General features: G+C 37.0%; 1 protein-coding gene across 5 annotated transcripts in view; it reads left to right on the forward strand.

Annotated features, from left to right (window-relative positions):
- The window catches only part of ARID1B (AT-rich interaction domain 1B), a 441,898-nt gene that overhangs the window by 341,094 nt on the left and 78,858 nt on the right, over positions 1–21,946 (forward strand). For all 5 annotated transcript variants that reach the window (XM_083348110.1, XM_083348111.1, XM_083348113.1 and 2 more), the window contains exons 7-8: positions 770–859; positions 18,439–18,618. In XM_083348110.1, the coding sequence (XP_083204236.1) occupies positions 770–859; positions 18,439–18,618 (270 nt within the window). The remainder of the gene's footprint in view (positions 1–769; positions 860–18,438; positions 18,619–21,946) is intronic.

Genomic DNA, 21,946 nt, shown 5'->3' on the forward strand with positions numbered 1-21,946 from the left:
ACAAAAGAGGAAGAAAAAAAAAAGGCAAACCCAAATTGCCTCATAGATACAATGATGCTGAACCAAGCTTTCTATCTGCACTTTGTCCACAGCTATGCAGATATTTAGGTCGAGATGTAAATCTGCTTTTGTTGCTATTTATGAAGTCATGTTCCCTTTAGTTAAACACTGACTTGGATTCCATCCTATTCCAATTTGCGTGGTAGGTTTTTTTTTATCAGATGTAAATTATGAACTAGGCTCTTATTTGGATAACAAAATCTACACCACAGGCTTTAGATATGTATTGGTTTATTACTATGTTATAGCTTGGCACCAACATTAAATCCATTGATTCAGTGGATTTTTTTTTTCAAAGAGCATAGATAGAATTTATCTTTGGTTCTAAGATTGGCAGCTGTCCATGTTTTTCTGGCTGTAAGCCAGTGCAAGCTAATAGGATGAATCCCACTGTTGAGCCACCTTGGATTTTGTAAATTCCTTCTTAAAATATATATTTCAAGAGCTATAAATTGAATTATGTCAATAAGTTTGAAAACAGACTTGGTACAAAATAAAGCATTTCAGGACGCTTTTTGATTAAATATGTTATGCATGTTTCCATGGATTATATAAAAGTAAAATGTCTATTTGAAATAGATACCACATTTTACACTATATATAGCACAGTTGCGTGTACTACTTTTTAGAATACCTGTATTATTTTCATTACCTCTTTTGCATTGTTAAGAAGAAGTCATTTATTTTTTTGTCTCCATGTATGCTGCAGGTAGCCAGATGCCATCACAGACTCCTGGTACCCAATCAGAATCTAGCTCCCATCCTGCCTTGAGCCAATCTCCAATGCCACAGGATCGAGGTTTGTGTTGAAAAATAATAACTACGGAGCATAACAAAATAAAGAAGAGAAGAGCAAAATTTGTTGATCTGCCTATTAGAACCAGGAAATTCTATGTAAACTTTTCTCAGCAAGAAAATTTTCCCAAGGGAAGAGTAAATTAAAAAAGATTATCCACAAGATTTTTAAAAAGACCTTAATGTTCTGAAAACATTCTGTATCAGAAGATCTTGGTAGATAATTTACGGCATTTTCAAATCTGAATTATAGGAAACATTATTTATAAATATATGACAAAATGTAGTCTCTGTGGGATAAAAAATGTTAGCTCATTTTCAAACAAGAGTTCCCGTAGTTTTCAAAGTATTGATGTATTGTTATGATTTTGAAAATAAGTCATTAAATATCTTTTCTTTAAAAAGTAAGAAAAAAATTAAGAAAACCAAGATCATGGCATCCAGCCCTCTCAATTCCTGGCAAATAGATGGGGAAGAAATGGAGGTAGTGACATATTTTATTTTCCTGGGCTCCAAGATCACCACAGATGGGGACTGCAGCCAAGAAATTAAAAGACGCTTGCTCCTGGGGAGGAAAGCCATGGCAAATCTACACAGCACACTAAAAAGCAGAGACATCACCCTGTCAACAAAAGTGCATATAGTCAAGGCTATGGTCTTCCCAGTTGCAATGTATGGCTGTGAAAGTTGGACCATAAGAAAGGCTGAGCACCAAAGAATTGAAGCCTTTGAACTATGGTGCTGGAGAAGACTGCAAGGCGATCAAACCGGTCAGTCCTAGAGGAGATCAACCCTGGCTGCTCTTTAGAAGGCCAGATCCTGAAGTTGAAACTCAAATACTTTGGCCACTTAATGAGAAGGAAGGACTCACTGGAGAAGAGCCTACTGCAGGGAAAGGTTGAGGGCAAGAGAAGAAGGGGACGACAGTGAATGAAGTGGCTGGTTGGAGTCACTGAAGCAGTAGGCGTGAGCCTAAATGGACTCCAGAAGATGGTAGAGGAGAGGAAGACCTGGAGGAACGTTGTCCATGGGGTCGTGATGGGTCAGACACGACTTCGCAACTAACAACAACAAAAAAGTAGGAATGGAGTTAACAGGCTGGAAATGAATATTCTTGCTTTTCTCTTCTCAAAAAGTGGCAGTGTTGTATTTTGTCAAATTTCAAATACATCAGGAATAATCTTTTCTGAATAAGGGTTTTAATACCATACTGTAGTAAATTATCGTGGTCCTGCTGTGCAATCTCATTGTGGAGTGGAGTGAAGGGTGTGTGTGTGGGAAGGATGACCAACACAACCTGCAAGTGTATAACAAAAATACAGAATCTCAGCAGGGTCACTCACGTTTATTCAAGAAACTCAGGTACAGCAAGCAGGTATCTATATTGGACAGCAGCAATATAGAAAGATGCTGGTGGCAAAAAAAATCACTGCAAAGGCAATGTGCGGGTGAAGAAGGCAATGTGTGGGTGAAAGTAAACTACTATCGTATTCCAACACACAGCATGCAAACCACAACATACCCACAAAGCCAACCACCACGCAAAAACTAACCCTACCATACACAAAAGGGGTGTCATAAATGATAGCCAGAATTCTCCAACCTCGAGGAATAGCAATAGACCACAAACCCACAGCCACACTCCGCCAGGAATCATCTAGAACCAACAACAAGATAGAGAAGGATGAAAGAAACAATGTAATCTACAAAATCAACTGTAACAATTCAAACCAATTCTATGTGGGACAAACATCATGTCAATTAAAAAATCAGGATCCACGAACACTGGCTAGCAATCAAACACCACAATCCCAAATCTTTAATCTCCAGCCATACTGACACCAAACAGCACCAATTCAATTGAAGCAACACAAAAATCATCAGACACGCTACCACCCGCCCCACTCATGAGTTCATCAAAGCTTGGCATTCCACAAGCAATTCCATCAACAGATACATTGACCTACAACCAGCCTATGAACCCCTCAAAATCCAAATCAATTGCACAGCCAACCAGAGACAGCACCGACCCTCAACCAACCCACACAAGCCCCCCCAGTCAGCACTTCACCTCCCAATGACCCTGACCTGATGTAACCTCCCCATCACAGGACCCTCACTTGGCACATCCAAACCTGACCCATCACAAGATCTACTGACCACGCGAAGCCCTTCTAAACAGAAGAACACTGACAGCCCCTAAACCCCACTAAAGTTGTTACCTAGCCTGGTAATGAATCATTTGGAAACCAACCCACAAGCTCGGAGAATGAACCTTCATCCTTATCCTACACCCAAGCTACAGATATTCACCACTATTGCACTATTTTATTTTATCAAGAAAATCATATATATAGGAAATATCAAATGATTGACAATGCAGTGCTGCTTATGTCAAATAATATTCAACATGCTACTGGGGAAGAGCTGAGGGTCTTTTGGAGTACTAAGAATTGGATATTTTTAATCAGAAGATCGCACTGTTTACTACTCAAGTCTTGAAAAACAAGGAAGGGTCAGTGTTGTTTTTATAGTTAAAAAAGAGTACAGTGAGTACTTGGCTACATAGCAGTCAGTGATCAAATAATATTAGACTTTGTGGACAAGTGTATGCTTCAACTACTGATGTAAATGAAAAGGAGACTTACGAGTTTTATGATCAAGTTCAATTTGAAATCAGCAGAAAATGGAAGCAAAATGTGATGCTTGTGATTGGCGATTGTAATGCCAAAGTTGGGGAAACATTAAGAAAGAAAATGCAGTTTGACTGTATTACCTAGAAAATGGAAATGAAGCAGAACAACAGTTTCTGCCAATCTAATGATTTTTTTTCATTGCCAGCACGGTTTTCCAACAACCAAAATGAATACTAGATACTGTATATGAATAACAGTACACAGAAGTCAAACTGGCTACATCATTGATAGGAGGAGGTGAAAGAACTCATTTATAACGGGGCTGACTGTAAAAGAGATAATGAATTGGGTATTTTTATGTGCAAATTCTAAATTAAGCTAAAGGAGAAGAAGGTCAACCAGTTTCCATGATGTGGTCTTGAACACGCACATGTTTTCCAGGGAAAACATCAGATATTGCTTTGAAATCCTGAACCTTATTGACACACAGTCAGTGGAACTGTGGAATGAACTTAAGGATATTGTTATGGATGAATGAGAAAGGAGACTGACAAAAATCAAGAAAAGAAAATGGTGAACAAGCTTGTCAGAACAAGCCATGAAAGAGAATAGGAGAAAACCAAGAATGACCAAGATTTCAGGAAAGAAGTTAACAAAGAATTTCAGAGCATTGAAACAAGTAGCAGTATGATAGCAATATTAGTAAATACTGAAGACAGAAACAAACACAGGAAAATAAGAATAAGAAAAGTCTTCCCCAAAAAATTCAGAAGGAAGTTCTAACCTTGAATTGGTATTCTAGAGGATGTTAATGGATAGGTAGTGATTGATTCTAAGAACACAGATGAAAGGATAATAATGAAATTCTGTATAGTAGATACATTAGCATCAAACATAATATTCCTGACAAGATATTCCTGATAAGAACCTCTAGTATTACAAAGTGAAGTTAGGTCAGCACTTTCATCTTTACCAAGATGGAAGGCTACAGATATTTATGGAATATCTGCAGAAAGCAGCCAAAAAAGAATCTGCTTTTTTTTCCACCAACTGTGTGGGCAAATCAGAAAAACCAAACAGTGACTGACAGATTGGAAGAAGTCAGTATACATACTTGTTGGGAAGCAACCAATCTGGGAGGAAAGGAGAATCAATCGCAGGCTAGCCCGGAGTCACTGCACAACAACAAAAAAAGGCTAGGTCTGACTCCATCCCAAGTTCCTTTCCATCTATCTAATTGTTCTCAAGAATAGGCTGCCAGACTGGGGAGATTCCTGTATTATAGTAGATGGCTTAAACTCTGCATGTGTGGGTTGGGTTGTTTACACCTGATAATACTGTACCAATACCAAAGAAAGAAGACTTAACAGTTGTGCAATAGTTGCGCAAACTATTATAAAATATCCTTAATTTCACTCGCTATTAAAATAATACTGAGGAACATCCAACACAGATTAGAGCCTCACATAGAAAAGGAGATGCCAAGATGGCTGGCTTTAGACAAGGACAAGTAACATGATACATTATTTTTGATGCCCACCAAATAATTGAGGAAGCCAAAGAATGGAAAAAAGAAATCAATATGTGCTTCATTGATTACAGAGAGGCCATTGATTATGTCAATCATGTCAAGCTGTGCTTAGGAAAAGAGGAATCCCAAAATACCTCATTGCCCTCATGCAAAAATATACACAGATCAGGAAGCCGTAATCTGGCAGAACATAGTGAGCCAGAATGGTTCTGGTTTGGCAAATGAGTGAGACAAGGTTGTTTACTCTCTATTTATTTATGCAATCTATATGTGGAATATATATTGAGGAAAGCAGAGTTTTAAGGTTGGCCAAAAAAAACACCCCATCAATAACCTCTGCTATGCTGATGACATTACTCTGATAGCTGAAAATGCAGTTGATCTGGTGCGTGTTTCTATGATGTTGTATTGTTTCATTGCATGTGAACAATGTCTTTGCCATCCTCTTCTGATTCAATGGAGAGAACCGAACGGTTTTGAGCCCAAGTTTGCGCCCAAGAACAATTTTGGAAATTATACCCAGAATCGATTTGCTAGTTTGCAGAGTTGCCTATCACAACCTGAAATATCCAAGTACCTATGCAAGAAGCTCCAAGCCCACTTCCTGCTAATTATTTTATGTTTTACTGGGACATTTGTGGCCACTTAAACCAGGGCAGGGAAAGGGTGGTGGAGATTAGCACAGAGTAGTAGATCCTGTGCTCCGTGATCCCTCATGCTGTGCTTTTCTCTATTTTGGGGGATGCTTCTAGCTGTAATTATTGATTGAAGATCAACATCAGCATCTTCACTGACTGACAACCTGATGAACTGCAGTAGAGAATAGCATCAAACTCTTGAGTTGTAGGGCCAAAGAGAAATGCAGCTTTATGAATAATTTATCATAACCTGCACTTTGAAAATTTAGACCTTAATCTTCAAATTGCTCTTCTGGCACAGGTTTACTGCCATTTTGTTTCCAGTGCATTATCCTGATGTTTCTCTTCAAGAGAGCTGGATTTTTATTCAGAATTTTTATTGAATCCCTTTCACATGCTATGGCTGACCTGACTTGTTTAAAATGCCCATTTGTTTCAGGCCACAAATACAACATTTGTAACCGGTGAAGTTACATTGAATTTGGCAACTTATTTCTCCAAAGCTTTTGTTAGCTCTGAGCATTGTGCACATAAAGGCGTCTGGGCTCCCTTTTGCACCCTAACATTGATTAGAGACCTCTTTGAAATGGAAAACTTGCTTGAACCATTTTCTACTGACCGTAGAAACGGGACTATGATTTGCAATGTTTTTGGCTGGCTTCTATCAAACAACACCCATTTGGAAGAATAGATTCACTTAACATAGTAATAAAATATAAGAGTAGAATCCTCTAAGTAATTCTCTTAAACCAACTCCATTGGGATGGTGGTGGTACATCTGTTCTAGTGCTCCATGATTCCTCATTGGCTTTCAGTACTGTCAACAGCTATCCTCCTGTGTCAGCTGTGGGGATTAAAAGTGAGAGGCACTGGGATCCAATGATTCATGTCATTCCTAAGTGGTCAATTCCAATTGGTCTTGAGAAGAGGCAGGGAAAGATCGTGTCTGCAGCCCCTCATATTTAGGATGCCTTAAGGTTCAATGCTTTTCTTTATGCTGTTTAACATCAACATGAAATTACTGGTAGGAGGTTATCCAGCATTTTGAGGTTCAGGAACATTAGTGTACCAATGATAACCAGCTTTACATCACAACCCCAAGCCACATAGGTGAAGCTGCCAATGTATTAACCCAGTGTCTACAGGCTGTTCAGGTGGATGGGTGGAAGAGACTTCAGTTCAGTCCTGAGTGGCTGTGGCTGTTTGGCCTTGGCCTACCAGGTCAGGAATGTTACCATATTTGGTTTTGGAAGAGGATGCTCTTCCCCATTCAAGACTGGTGCACAACTTGGTCCTTTTGCAGCTACTGCTGAAGGAGCAGTTAGCAGCTATGATCAGGAAGACCTTTGCACAGGAGGTTCACCTAGTGTGCCAGTTGTGCGGTTTTCTCAAACTGGAGGCCTTTCAGACAGTTACTAATGGGTCACATCACAATTGGATTATTGCAATGCACTTTATATGGGGTTGCCCTTGAAGACCACCTGATTCAAAAAGCAGTAGCAAAAGTGCTAATGGGTGCCTGTCTGCATGCCCATATGTCACCTTTGTTCTGTGAGCTGCTTTGGTTACCAGTTAGCTTCTAAGTACAATTCAAGATGCTGGTTGTTACCTATAAAGCCCAGTATTGCATAGGGCCTGGATATCTGACGGACTGGTTGTCACCAAGAGTTTTTGCCCACCCAGTGTGTTGTGGCAGAGTGGTGGGTGTGCTTCAGGTTCCTTCTGTTAAATGGCATCATCAATACATGCCTTATTTGTCACAGCACCCACCCTCTGGAAGCAGCATCCCAGAGTTAAGGACAGCGCCCCCTTTTTCCTAGGATTCTGGAAAGCTCTTAAAACCTGGCTTTGATCCAAGATCTGGGAATAATATATTTTTATTTGGTTGTTTTGGGGAAAAGTTTTTGCTATTTTGTTTGATCTGTATCGTTTTTATATTGTTTTAATCTGGATTGTCTATGCAGTATTATGTTTTATCTGTTTTATGGATTTTTTCATTTTGTACTTTATTCAGAATCCATTGGAATTAAGCAGCTATAATAACTTTAAACAATAAATTAAATAAACAAAGGAAAACTACACACACACACACACACAAACACACACACACACACAAGATATATGCAAGGTAAATGGACACAAATTAGGGCTTAAATTATGAATCTTTTGTTCTGGATCCTAAATCATTACCGGAACATAAAATAGTTACACATTCTTTCAATTTTTTGTACAGGTTAAAAGAGGTAATTTCTAAATACGAATAAAATATAAAACTGATGTTTTATTAAAGGATTAATGAAAAGTGATTAACTATATCCCTATATTCTTGGAGAACTCCCGCAAAACCCATTTGTTTGGCACCCTTGGTGCTCTTCTTGGTTTGAAATAAGTATGCCCTGTTTCATCATGCTTAGATTAAAATAGTACATAGGGAACAGCTAAAAATTCAGAATCTAATGCAAACATTAAATGGTCTCGTGCTGTTAGTCTGGCATACATTTTCATGAAGAGGATGCTTTATAAGCCTTTATTTATTAAGGAAAATATATATGGGTCAGGATTAATTTAAAAAAACTTTTAATTGTTTTCTCTTTATAATTTTCACAGCGGTGCATAGTTAAATATTCATGATAATTTTGATGATACGCTGCTAAAGGTCTGGAGTTTCAAAATCAACACAGGTTATTTAACCCTTTTCATCCGATGCACCAAGAGAGATTTCCCCAGAAAATCCCAAAGCTCTGGAATAATTAGAAAAAAAGTAATGAGGATTTAATTAGTCCTTGAGATGCACTAAAATAGGACTACTGAGAACTCTCTTTCCCCCCCCTTGTTTGAACATGGACTGCGAGTAGATCTGATGCCATTTTGGATGCTGTGATACATTGGAAAATGTATTCCATAGCTCGAGGCAGTTTCATGGCACCATTCTGTGCCTGACAGATCTGCACGGAAGGTACCCATCATGACAGTTTCTAACAAAAACTCGCATTCACCATCCTTTGCACAGGAGCCCGTTTTACATTCTTCTTCCTCTGGGGTCTTTCTTTTTTTCCTTCCCCTCATTTATGTGCTGTGTATTAGCGTTAGTGTTTCATCTCGCTTTTTTGTCCCACGGTTTTTACACAGGGAAGGGCAAGGAAGGAAACATGCTTCAAACATAAGCATGTTTGGGGGGGGAAAAGTGGATTGCAAAGAATCACAGTGGGTAACAAATTGGAGCCTTATAGAATCCAGGTGCTGCCCAAAGGAAATCTTAATCTGTTTGACACACCTGCATTAAGCATTATCTCAAATTCAAGCTCCTATTTAATTTTAGATCTTCACAGACATATTTATTAAGAGCTGCAATGTAGTAAATTTGAGTGGAGTGGAGATTATTATCCAGAAAGAAGCAAAAACAGAAAGGATTTGGTATTTTTACGGTTGGGTTTTTATTTTATTTTATTTTTGGGATGCACAATAACAAGCTGAATTTCTGTTGTTTAACACTCTTGATTTACTTATACCTTTTCATATACTTCTATTATCTATATCCTGTCACTTCATCATCCATTTGTTTTCATTTAATGCAACATAAATCTTATCTATATGGAAGTCATGTGTATAATTTAGGGATTTATTTATTTTTTCCTCACATTCCCTGCTCAGGTTCCATCATTTAGTACTGACATTTGATAAAAGGTCTCTTTTTCCTGACGTCTGTTTGCCATCTCTAAGTCAGATGCAAAGGAATAAAAATCCTAATCAAACTGCAATTCAAAAAGCGCTTTCTAGTAGGACCGTTTTTGATCATAAAAGGATTGTCAAAGCAAAAACATCCAAACCTTCTGAGGAGCGTTTACAATTGATCTGTTGCATAATAAACCTATTGACACTGTTGTTTTGTATTTTTATACAGTTACTTTCAATTTTTATGTTCTTTCAGGAGGTTTTAATCCAAAGCAGAACTATAGTAAGATGAAAATCATTTTAAACTTTGCTTTTAAATCTGGTTTGTTTGAAAGGTCTCCAGCAAGGTTCCCAATTTGCTGACACTATGCAAAATTGCACTTTGCTGGCTTCTTTTTCTGGTTTATTTGAACAGGAGCAAAGTAATTATATGCAAATGTATGCAGTGTATCTTTGCTTACCACTAAGCCGCTATGAGACAGAAACAATTTCCACTATATAGATGTTACCCAAGTGCTCTAGATGCATATAATCATTTATACAGTGATCATGTAGCAGTCAATGAAGTGATCAATTGAAGTTTCTAAAAATTATTAATTAGGCAGCTTTGGGGCAACTATGAAAAAGGCCCTGTTTCTTATCAGAAATTCCCCTTTGAGAAACAAAGTGCTTTTTGAGCGGGTTGATAAATCAGAAGACAATCTGTATAAATATGATCTCTTCTCTATAACTTTTCTCAGACTATGCAAAGTACCTCTGGTGGTGGAGTTTTATAGGGTTAGAGAGAATGTATTTGAAATTCTCTATAAAGCTTAAGGAGCTCTCAAGGGCAAGATCACACGTAGTAAACTAGAATATTTGGAGAAGAGTAGAAACAAATGTTTCACTCACAAAATCAAGGGAGATGAGGACAGTCATCACGATCAACATTGTAAAGCAGTTGTATTCTAACAGTGTCTTTCAATTTAATTTTGATTCTTAACCTCCCAAGGATTTATCGACATGTGTTATTGGGAATTCATTCACTTGTTTAGGATGTTGCCTTATTAATTTTTGATCTGGTTACACCCAATGTTTGTCAAGGACTAATGTTTATTTTGCTGCTGCCATTTTTAAAAGAGATGTCGGAGTACCAAACTAACTGTATTCTTGGTGAATCCCTATGCCAGTTTCAGCATCTGATAAATTTCAGCTTCAAGTTCTCAACCAACTTCATCTGGAAAGTCAGTTGATTAATTGCTAAATATATAGCAAAAAAAAGCTTATATACAGAAAGAAACAAATGGGAAGAGTGTATGCAAAGATAAAAGGCAACATTTTCAACAACTGCTTGGAGGAAGAAGACAAGTTTGAACTAAATAATCATATTGACACAATAGCAAACTAAAATCGGATCTCTAGCTAAAAAATATAGCAGCTGGTTACTGGGCTTTTTCCTTTGATAAACCTTTTCATTTTCCCATAGATGAATTTGTTTACTTCAGAAATAATATTTTTGTTATTGTTGTTTAGTAAGGGGAATAACTGGCTTATACTCTGCTTTAGTACAATTGCTAACAATAAGTCATCTCAAGAGAAAATTTCTGTATATTTTTATTAGGTAGCTAAAGCCTCATCCCCAGACTTCAATGAGAAACAAATCAGAATCATTCTTTGTTGAAAATTTGTGTGTATGTGTGTGTGTTTCAGCCTGTTTAGTCTTGTTGAGCCTTTTGTACCCAGGACGATTCTTTCACTGTGAAAATTAACTTGGTATTATAGCATACAATTTGTTTTCAAAGGTTTCCTAATTCAGGCCCTGTTCTTTTCTAAAGTAGAGTTTGGGGAAAACCTCTGTCAAAAATTCTGAAGAGCTGTTGTTAGTTAATGTAAATAATTCTAAGATGATTTGAGTTGGCATAAGGCAGATAACTTGTGTTCCAAAAAAAAATACGGCTTCTTTTGATGGATCATTGTTGCTTCATTGTTCCTATTAATTGTGGACATATCTGAAGATTCTCAGGTGATCCTTCTCAGCCTGAATAGTCTTAGCACATTTTTTTGCATTGTAAGGACAACAGCCACACTTCAGAGCGTAGTAGATCCTATGGTTTCCTCAGTGCAAGATTAGCTTTTGGGGGAGTGGGGAGAAGTTCCAAACAGTTACTGTAGGAAATGAGCTCAGCTTGTATAAATTTCGGTGCTGCCTAGGCATATTTAATAATTATTCATGGAACACAAAATGTTATTTTTCACTTTCCTTGTCATCCACTTTCAAAATTACTACTCAGAATTCTTATCACACACTCCCAACGGACTTCATTGGCAATACAAGTGGAGGCCCTCATTTTTCACATGATTTTTCTCCCCTGGGTTTCTCAGTATGTTCAAAGCATACTCAGAGCTTATCTTTTTTTAAATCTGTTTGTGACATAGCTAGACTTGATCTTTTAACCTATCCTCCTCCAGAAACTTTTACATTCCTCCCTTTCTCCTTCCTTCCTTCCTTCCTTCCTTCCTTCCTTCCTTCCTTCCTTCCTTCCTTCCTTGCGTTCTTACTCTTTTCTGGCTTCATGATGAATCCTTGCATTTTGCTTTTACTCTCTGGTTCCCAAGATTAGTTGTGCATTCAAATTACTGCCAGCAGCCTGCTAATTCAATTGCTTTGAACCTGTCTTGTCCATTAATCTATCTTCATTTTGAATTCAGAATAAATATCTCTCTCGCTCAACTTACTGTCTTTCTGGATAGGCAAAAACAAATGTGGCACAGTTAATGATTCTTTAGAAGAGCCAAGAATCCTCCTGCCATCGTAGCTAGCAGGCACTGAGCAAACAGAGAAGTACAGTCAAATTCAAAAATTTCTTCACTCTGAATGAGTTTTGTTTTAGGAGGGAATCTGTTCATCCTTTCCATTCCATAGGCATTGTTTTGCTTGCTTGCTTGCTTCTTTGTTCAATTTACAAGTCACCTTAATTTTCCAAACAATTCTGCACAACGCCTTGGCAAATTTATTACGCAGTTTACCGTGTGTTGTAGTTTTGAGTTTCCGGTTTTCAGTTACCTTTATCTTTATATTTACTACACTTTGTAGGTTAGAGAGATCCTAGCAAGGAAGCATCCTTTCATCCTTCTGTAGTATACTTGCTAGGAAGTTGGAAGATATTCAAACTGACTCCTTGCCCCTTTGGTTTTCTAGAAATAATATCAGTTTGTCTTGTTGGTCATGACAATGTACCCAAACCAGGTAGACAGCCCTGTGATAAAGCTGGTACAACCTGAAACATGGGCATCGAGTTAAGTAGACATCCTAGAAAACAAGTGGTTCTTGAAAAGGTACACTCTTTTTAGGTCGGATTTAAATCAGAAACTCTTCAGCAGTACAATGTTATTGCTGATTTTTATGGCTTTCTGTAATCAGTCAAGAGCAGTTATAGTTTTCCTGAACATTTGCTAACACTCTGCTAGAGATCAGAAGAGGCTGAAGAAATAAGTTCAGTGGGAAGGTGTTTTCTAATCAAACTCTGAAGTATCACAATGCAGTAAATTGTTGGGGGGAAAAGGAAGTTGGCATTTCTGTTATCAAAAACAGTTCACTTTTGGATCAGTTTGGCAATCAGGATATAGTAAGCTAAGGATCCACAGTTTAAGTATATGCTACTTTTTTTAAAAAAATATAAGCTCCTTTGTGCATTGCTCTACGGTTTACTTGACATCATTAAGCAAGATTTGTATGAGGAAACTGGATTTTTCTTCCCAAACTATCCTCTGCGGGAACCTGTCTAATCCTTCCCCCAATTCCAATTTATCAATGATAGATGATATTAATTTTGAGGCTTAAACAGGAAGAAAATAAAAAAGGAGGGGATATACTTAAATATCATTGCTGCTTTTATGTAGATGAGGTTTTTGTCTTATCAGAAAGAGAATTGGTTGAGAGATTTAGCCACTTAACTTAATAGCACAGCTGGTGGACCTCCAGGGGGTCTTGGTTAAAGCTTTAGTTGGGTCGTTATTTTCTGCTTTCACCAAAGCAATTCAGTTTGCGAAGAGGAATGAATAAACAAATAAAGACCAAAGACCGAACACAGAATTAAAATAGAGGATTTTAAAATATATAAGCAGTAGAACAAACGTCTCTACTCTCAACAAAATTTGGCATCCTTTTCAGTAGAAGACAAATGTGCAAAGATGACAAACTGTGTGAGTTATTTCACCAAAGAAGCATTTTTAAAGCATCTTTCCTTGAATTTATGCAAAAAGCTGTCTCAGCAAGATGCAAATCTTAGCAGTCATTATTTAAATGTTCAGGGTGCTAAACAAAAAGTTTGTTATTGTAGCCCAGTGAATTTTTATTGGTTTACTACTACCCAAAAATGCCCACTAGAACAGCTTGAAGTTTATGTTAGCTAATAAAATTGCTTGCCAAAAATCCTTAATTTCTGTGGCTGCTGTACCAGCAAAAATAAAATAACTGGAAAGCAAGGGGGGCGGGCAGGGGAAGGTGTCAGTGAAGGTTGAAAGTGATGAGTCAGGGTTTGCATTGACCTGGTTTTTCTTCCCAAATAGACATTTATAACCTCATCTTCCGTGATTTTAAAATTCAGAATTTAACATTTTGTAAAGTGGTTGATGGTGTACTATTAGGGACTCGTTGAGAGCACCTGCCTTCATTTTCCACTGCTACTTGGATTCTCTTCCAACTGATTTTATAATATACCTTCTATCTATCCAATGAGGCATGGGCTCTACTAATACAAATGTTTAAAAGATAGTGTTTTGCTAATGATCTAATCTGTCTCACATAAATATCATTTAAGATACCTTATATTGAAAGTTTGAAGCTACATTATTTTGCAACTGGCCAATCCATCTGAACTTGCTTTTAGAATGGCTTTTTGTCCTGTGATAGTTAAGCTTTCAACATTTAAGCTAATAGACCTTTTGAATCAAAACTCATTGCTGTTGAAGCACCCTGTGTCTGTTATCAGTATCTTCTTATTCAGCAGGTTGTTCAGATTTGATTACTGTTAAAGTACATTTAATAACAGTGTGCATGCTAGAATGTATTTATCAGCCGCATGTCTGATTTTGCTAGTCCAAGAATTATGTGCCAACAGGTTCAGTAGAAAATCAAAAATTGTCACTGAAACATGTCAAATATTATCATATTTGTAAGGGATTGTGACTAGTTGGCAGATCAAAATAGCATTTATGTTCAAATAAATGTTGATGATTGTGGGAAGTCAGCTTCCAAGAGAAGGAAATATTAAAAGGGCAGAATATATATCCCTAAAGGATTCTAAAAGCAGAAACCAACCCTGCCCCCAAGTCTCTCTGTCCCAAGCACAAACCAAGTCTGCCGGAATACAGATATGATAATCTTGTCAGGAAACAGATTAGGAAGAAAGATCTCTAGAGTCAACATCAGTCACAGCCCCAGGGAAGCAGGGGACAATAGGACATACCCACAACCATCAAGATTCCTAGAGGGGCACACCTAGATTCAGGACAGAATACGTGACACAGGAAATACAAAGCCTGAAACAGGAAATAACTCCAAACAATAGAGTCCAGGGGGTATAAAAACCCACTACCCACATGTGGTCCGTCCTTTTTTTCTGTTGGATCCATCTTTCTGTCTGGCTTTCCTCTGCAATAAACTACAACCTTCTTCCCAAAGCAGTTGCCATGTTTATTTCCCGCTTGGATGAACCATGATGAAGACTTTTCTTCCAACATTAGCAAGGAATGTTTATGGGAAATATTAGGACTTTTAATTATTCAGAATGTTGTCAAGAAAAGTATATGAACAACTGATTTATACAGAGAGAGTGACAAATTTGTGAAATATAACTGAAACACAATATTACTGAAACATTAAAATAATCCTGCTTTTGGACACAATAGTTCTAGTGGCTTCTATGACTTGCCTTTCTTAATTCTCCAAGTGCTCATGTCTTGTTTAAAGCATGTGTGAAAAATGGCTTTCTCAAAACAGGATTAGGATGGGAATATTAAAACTTCTATACTGATGATCTGATAGTGGAGGTGTTTTCTGTAACCTTATTATTGTAGACAGATCACTTTTTGTCTATGCTGTTAGATTACCATATATACCGCTGTATAGGTAGAGGAAAAGTGAAAATGGTCTGCTTTTCAGGCACAGGATGGATCTAGAAGATATCCTGAATATACTTGAGGAATTTCCCCCGTTGTCTGTTAACAATTCTGTTGAAGACCAGGCCAATTTGTGGAACACAGAGATGGCCCTAACAGTTAGCACTAGTGCTCCTAAATACAACTAGTTATAGCAGAACTCAAAGAGGCATCTTGATGTATTAGCAGAAATTAGTAAGGAAAGAGCTGTAGTGGAGTAATGTAACATAATTTATAATGTAGAGCAGGGGTGTCAAACTGCCAGCCCATGGGCCGGTTTCCTCATACTGAAGCTGCACCCACCCCATTGTCGGCAATGCAAAAAGAGTTGCAATACATCGCGACGCATCACATGACATGTTTGACACCATGATATACAGGGAAATGCAAATGAAGAAATTCTCAGGAAGGATTAAATCAAACATGGAGTTGGGGTACTTTAAGTGGCTTAGCTGGAAAAAAACAATACTAATGACAGCAATTAAACAGGGCAAATTTCTTAACCTGAGTCTGCAGTGAACAGGATAGTGATGCTTTTTTACACTGTATGGCATCTCCACCAAGATATTGGAGGATAGAATCCAGAAATGTTGGAACAATTTTCAACACACTTTTCAAATGAAGTTGATTAGATTTGCAGGGATTTTATTTCCAATGTTGAGATAGGCCATAGGGTACCTTGATAGATAACCTTGATAACTGCTTATCCTGTTCATATAGAATTCTTTGAAGCTTTTATTTGTTGACATTGATAGAATATGTGGAGAGCTAAAGTCCACCTTATGGTTGCTCATACTTTACCCTTAAAATTGGCCACGTTTCAACTTGACCCCATGTCTGCTTGATTTTTTAAAAAGGTCCTGTCTGACTACTCTTCAATAATTCTTTTCTTGGATATGGTGATTGAGAAAGTGGTATATCTTTATCCACACAATGATGTAGATTTTGTTAATATGACCCTGCTAGCTTTCCAGGATTTTTCAGCAATTTAATGCCAACAAGTAGGATATCTTTCTGAGACATCAAGTGGGTTTGGATCTAAAGACACTTTCCCCATGGTTTTAGTCCTTTCTACCTAAAAAAGGGTAATGGGGCACTATAGTTTGACACTTGCATTATAGGCATGTGATGTCCCAGAGGATTCTCTCTTATCTTCTGTGATGCTTAACATCGAAATGAAATAGCTAAGGGTATTCATTTGAAGCTTTGAAACGTGATAGCATCAAAATCCTGATGGCAACCAATGTCACAATTCTGTTTCACCCAGCCCCAAGAAACTAATCAGTCCTCTTGAATGTTGCCTTATCTTATGATGATCTAGATCAAGGGTGCCAAACTCACAAAGTTACGTGACAGTGTCACAACGTATCGTGACTTTTTTTCCCCATTGCCAGCAGTGGGGTGGGCGCAGTTTCAGTTTGACACATCCGGCCCGTGGGCCAGCAGTTTGACACGCCTGACCTAGATCGAGGAACTGAAATTGAATCCAGAGAAGTCAAATATAACGTTGATAAGGCTTGAACTGGAATCAATTTGAGATGGGATTGCACTTTTCAGAATCAGCCGGTTCACAGTCTGGGAGCACTTTTTGCTTCCTTTCTGTTATTGGAACAGTGCCTGTCCTCTAGAACACTTCATCACCAAAGGTTCATGTACATGGAACATTAGCTTCCCCTATAAGGCTTCCAGGCTGTGGAATACACTCCCCAAGGAGTGTAAAGCTTTTAACTGATATTTATTTCAATGCTATTGTCCTGATGTTGGTTTTAAACTTTGATTCTGGTTATATTGCTTTTATAGTTATGGTTTGTTTGTGGTACTTTTTAAAATTTGTGTGAGTCACATTGAGGATACAGATAGACTGAAAAGAGAACTATAAATTCAGTAATAAATGAAGCCAATAGTGAGATGGAGACATCAGACCAAATGCATTTTTTCCTACTGACAATTCATCAACTCATTCATAATTGATATAAAAATATCACCAGAATATATATTATTTAACCTGTCAGACCAGAGTGTTTGTGTGCATTACATTTGATGGGTGATAGATTGAATGAACTCAAATGGCCAAAAGTATTTTCAGAGTTGAGGAGAACTCTGTATAATTTTTCTGTGGTAAATTACAGTATTTGGCTAAAATGTAAAATTAATATTCATATTTCTTAACATTAACCAAAGATGTTGGGATGTTTTTTGTTTCTAGTTGCACCACATTTAAAGTAGGGATGAGTATCATTTTTTGAGCTGGGTCTTCACAAGTCTTGTATTATGATAGGAGGACAGAAGCAGGCAAAACTAGTAGTTGTGACATGATGCAAAGCTCTACTCAAATTCACATTAACAATTCATATGGACATAGCAAAACCATGATCATCTCCATGTGAATTGTTAATATATGATTGAGATTCTCCCTTTAATCATGCCCCAAGCATTCCTGAAGCAGTTTTATTTATTTATTTATTTTTGGTAATAACAGTACACCCAACTCCCAAAATAGAGAATAGGGCAATAATGGCAGCATTTGTGTTACAGAGGCAGAAAATGAACAACGGATGCCAGAAGAATTGTAGGAATGTCTATTGTGTTATCTTCTGAAAGACTGCCATATTCCTCATATAGGTTAGAAGGGATTTGCAAAAAAGTACGTTTGAGAAATTGCTATTAAGTATAGTTAGAATTTTCTGTTTTATCTAACTTTATTTTAATATTTATTAATCATCATTGTATACCATTATAGATGTGATAGATGTGATAAAGTCCAAACCACAGCATTACTACTGTAGTTATAATGGTATGTTTAGCTACTTGGGACTCCAAGATTTAAATGCTTCTATAACTCTAGCTGCAATTCTAATGTCATGAGATATAAAAGAAAGTACTGACAATATTCAATATTTACCTTAAGTTAAGTTATTAATATGGAGGTCCTTAATTTTTCTCTCTGTCTATGTCTATTTAACTTTAGGTTTTATGACAAGCATTCAAAGAAACCCTCAGTTGTCACAATATGCATCTCAACAGACTGGACCTTCTATGTCACCCCATCCTTCACCTGGAGGTCAAATGCATTCTGGAATTGGGAGCTTTCCACAAAGTAATTCAAGTGGTACTTATGGAACTCAGATGAGCCAGTATGGACCACAAGGTAAAATAATTAACATAGGAAATTTCCTGGGTTTAATCAGTTTTCTGATTTATTCAGTAGAAAAATGAGTTACAAGCAGTCCTTTTCTTACAACAGTTCATTTGATGGCCATTCAAAGTTACAATAGTACTGAAAAAAGTGACTTATAACCGTTTTTCACATTTAACGACCATTGCAGAGCATCCCCATGATCACGTGATCAAAATTCGGATTCTTGACAGCTGATTCATATTTATGATGATTGCAGTGACTTGGAGTAATGTGGTCACCTTTTATGACTTTCTGACAAGCAAAGTCGATGGGGAAGCCACATTGACTTAACAACTGGGTTACTAACTTAACAATTGCAGTGATTCACTTAACAAATGTGACAACAAACGTCATAAAATGGGGCAAAATTCACTTAATTGACTCATTTAGCAACAGAAATTTTGGGCTCAGTTGTTATCGTAAGTTCAGGACTATCTGTATATGCCAAAGATGGTGGTCATATCTGTGTGTGTGTGTTTGTGTGTGTGTGTGTGTGTGTGTGTTTTATATATATATATATATGTTTTCTGAGGTTTTCGCGGGTGTTCGTATGTATATATATATATATATATATATATATATATATATATATATATATATATATATATATATATATAATTCCATTTATATCCCACCCTTCTCCGAAGACTCAGGGCGGCTTACAAGCTTAGCAGTAGCCTTCATTCTATGTATATGCCTGCTAATTAGGGCTTTCACACACACCCCAAGCGGCATTATTACAAAGTCAGCTTAATTGCCCCCAACAATCTGGGTCCTCATTTTACCTACCTCGGAAGGACAGAAGGCTGAGTCAACCTTGAGCCTATATATAATCTTTTTATTTTTGACCATGTTGGAAAATGATTGTTTAAAATATATTTAGCTTTTCCATTTTTCCCTTTAAAATCCTAGCAAAATGCAATAAAATGTATTTTTGAGAACGCCCTTTCATTTTTTTTCCTGCAATATCGTTATTGAAAATGCTTTATGGCCTGGTGTAAGATGTAGGAATAATTTGGGGCAGGTTTTGGCATCTACCACAGATATTTTCAGGATCTCAGCATCTCTAGTTTGATACTGACTCCCACACAATCTGCCTTCAGAAGTTACAATCTCATGCTGCTTGACATTGCCCTGAAGTTCCATAGCAATATCAATGCTGTTTGACATTGCCCTGAAGTTATTATAGATAAATGCAACACAGATAGGTTGCAGTTGCTCCAACCAGTAGATCCACTAGATTGACAGGAGTTGTAAACCACAATAGTTGTGGTCCAGAAACAAAATGTTTCTTTGACAGACATAGAAACAAAATCAGGTAGAACTAAAACTGCTATTTAAGCCTGTATACAGTACCATTTTTCTCCAGAAGATTTTTTTGTAAAACCATTCCTGTTGGAAAAACTGTTTATTGTTTATATACATAGAAAATGCAAGTAGTTTTGTGATAAATTCTTATTAATCTTCCACAGTCAACAGTAGTTTTCACATTTTGCATCAGATTTTTTTTATTCTGGAGAACGTTTGTGTGTGTGTATCTATCTCTATCTCTATCTATCTATCTATCTATCTATCTATATCTATATATCTATATCTATATATCTATATCTATATATCTATCTATCTATCCATAATATGATGGACCTGCCCTCAGTAGATAAGAAATTGGGGGGGGGAATGTTTTCATTGTATTATTATACATTTCACAGCTATATGTGTAAGATACCAGTTCAGACTCATCAAGTTAAGGATGTTACTATTTTTGGATATATTATATCATGCATATATCTGAGAGTTATTGGATGATCAGTGTTAGTTTAGCTCTTAATATGTGAATACAAAAATTGGCAATGATACAACTCAGTCTTCCAAAATGTGCCTAATTTTTCTTAGAGCGCAACAGCCACTAATGCCACTTAAGAGATAGGCCTGGCTTCCATGTGACAGTAGCAACCAGCAAACTGAATGAGGACCATTCTTTTGAAACCATTTTTAAAATTTATTTCTGACACAGATGGTTCAATTTACTCAATTCATTGGCGAGTGGGGAAAAATATGTTGTGCTTTGGCTTCTCAGCAAGCAGCAGTTCCTGACTGACTTAAACTTGGAACTAAGCAGGATTGGATCCAATTAGTATTTGGAAAAGAGATCTCTTGGGAATATCAGAGCTATAGGCTAGCCTGGGAAGCTGAAAAAGAATCCCAGAAGGTAGTGACAAACCCTTCTATACTGTTATTAAGGGAAAATATATGACTATCTCCACAAAGTCACTATGAATCAAGCTCAGTTTGAAGAACCCTTGCAGTGATTCTGCAGCTTTCATTTACCTTGCCATCATAAATTAGATCATTTTTTGTGTGCGGATCAGGGTGATACCAGTTTGTTTTTACCCTAGCATACAATGGAATATTGTGAACAATTTCTATAACATAATCTCATAAAGCTAAGAGAGTGGGCTGCCTGAAATTGTAAGTAATCTGTTATACAATGAAGCAGCCATGTGTTCAGCTCACCATTTTTCAGTTCCATTGTTGAATGTTATATTCTGCAGCTTTGCATTGCTATCTCCCCAACTTTAAATGTGTTTTCTGTCCCCTGATTTTCATCGTATCAACTTTACTAGAATAAAGCAGCTCTCTGTTGTTAGCATATATATGAAAGAGATTGACTGACATAGTTCAGTGAAATGGTGTGACATACCTGATTGCTGTGGAGTTCAAGAACATTAAATAGATTAGAAAGTCAGTTATTATCATTTATTAAACTTGTGTGTCACCCAGTTCTCAACTGTGGGTGGCTCACAACAATCAATAGAAGTACTTTGCAATAAAATCAATAATATATAATCTATTCTAAACTACTGAAACAGTTATGTTAAAATAACAAAAAAATCTTTGGATTCCTTCTGAAAACGTTAGTGCTTTTCTATAGAAATATGATTAGACCACGATCTTTATCTACTGATAAATTTCATAAACTTCATTACCTTTGATATGATGAACATAGACATGGATAAAATTAGCAACATAATAGCTTCAGTCACACCAGACTAATAAACTCTTGCAAGTTGCAGACAACCATTGCAACTGTTTACAAGAATTGTGACAACATTGCAGTTTTCACTTTAAAATGTCCTCAATTTATAACTGTTCATTTAACAACTATTACAACAGCCTCAGAAAAAGTGACCTACAACCCAACCTTGAAGACTGCCACACCACCTGGCCTGTATTTACAACAGTTGCAACATCTTGCAGTCATGTGATCATTGTAATCTACTCAGCAGGCTTCCAAAAT

The sequence above is a fragment of the Vipera ursinii genome (genome assembly GCF_947247035.1).
Source record: "Vipera ursinii genome assembly, chromosome: 1".
Classification (NCBI taxonomy): domain Eukaryota; kingdom Metazoa; phylum Chordata; class Lepidosauria; order Squamata; family Viperidae; genus Vipera; species Vipera ursinii.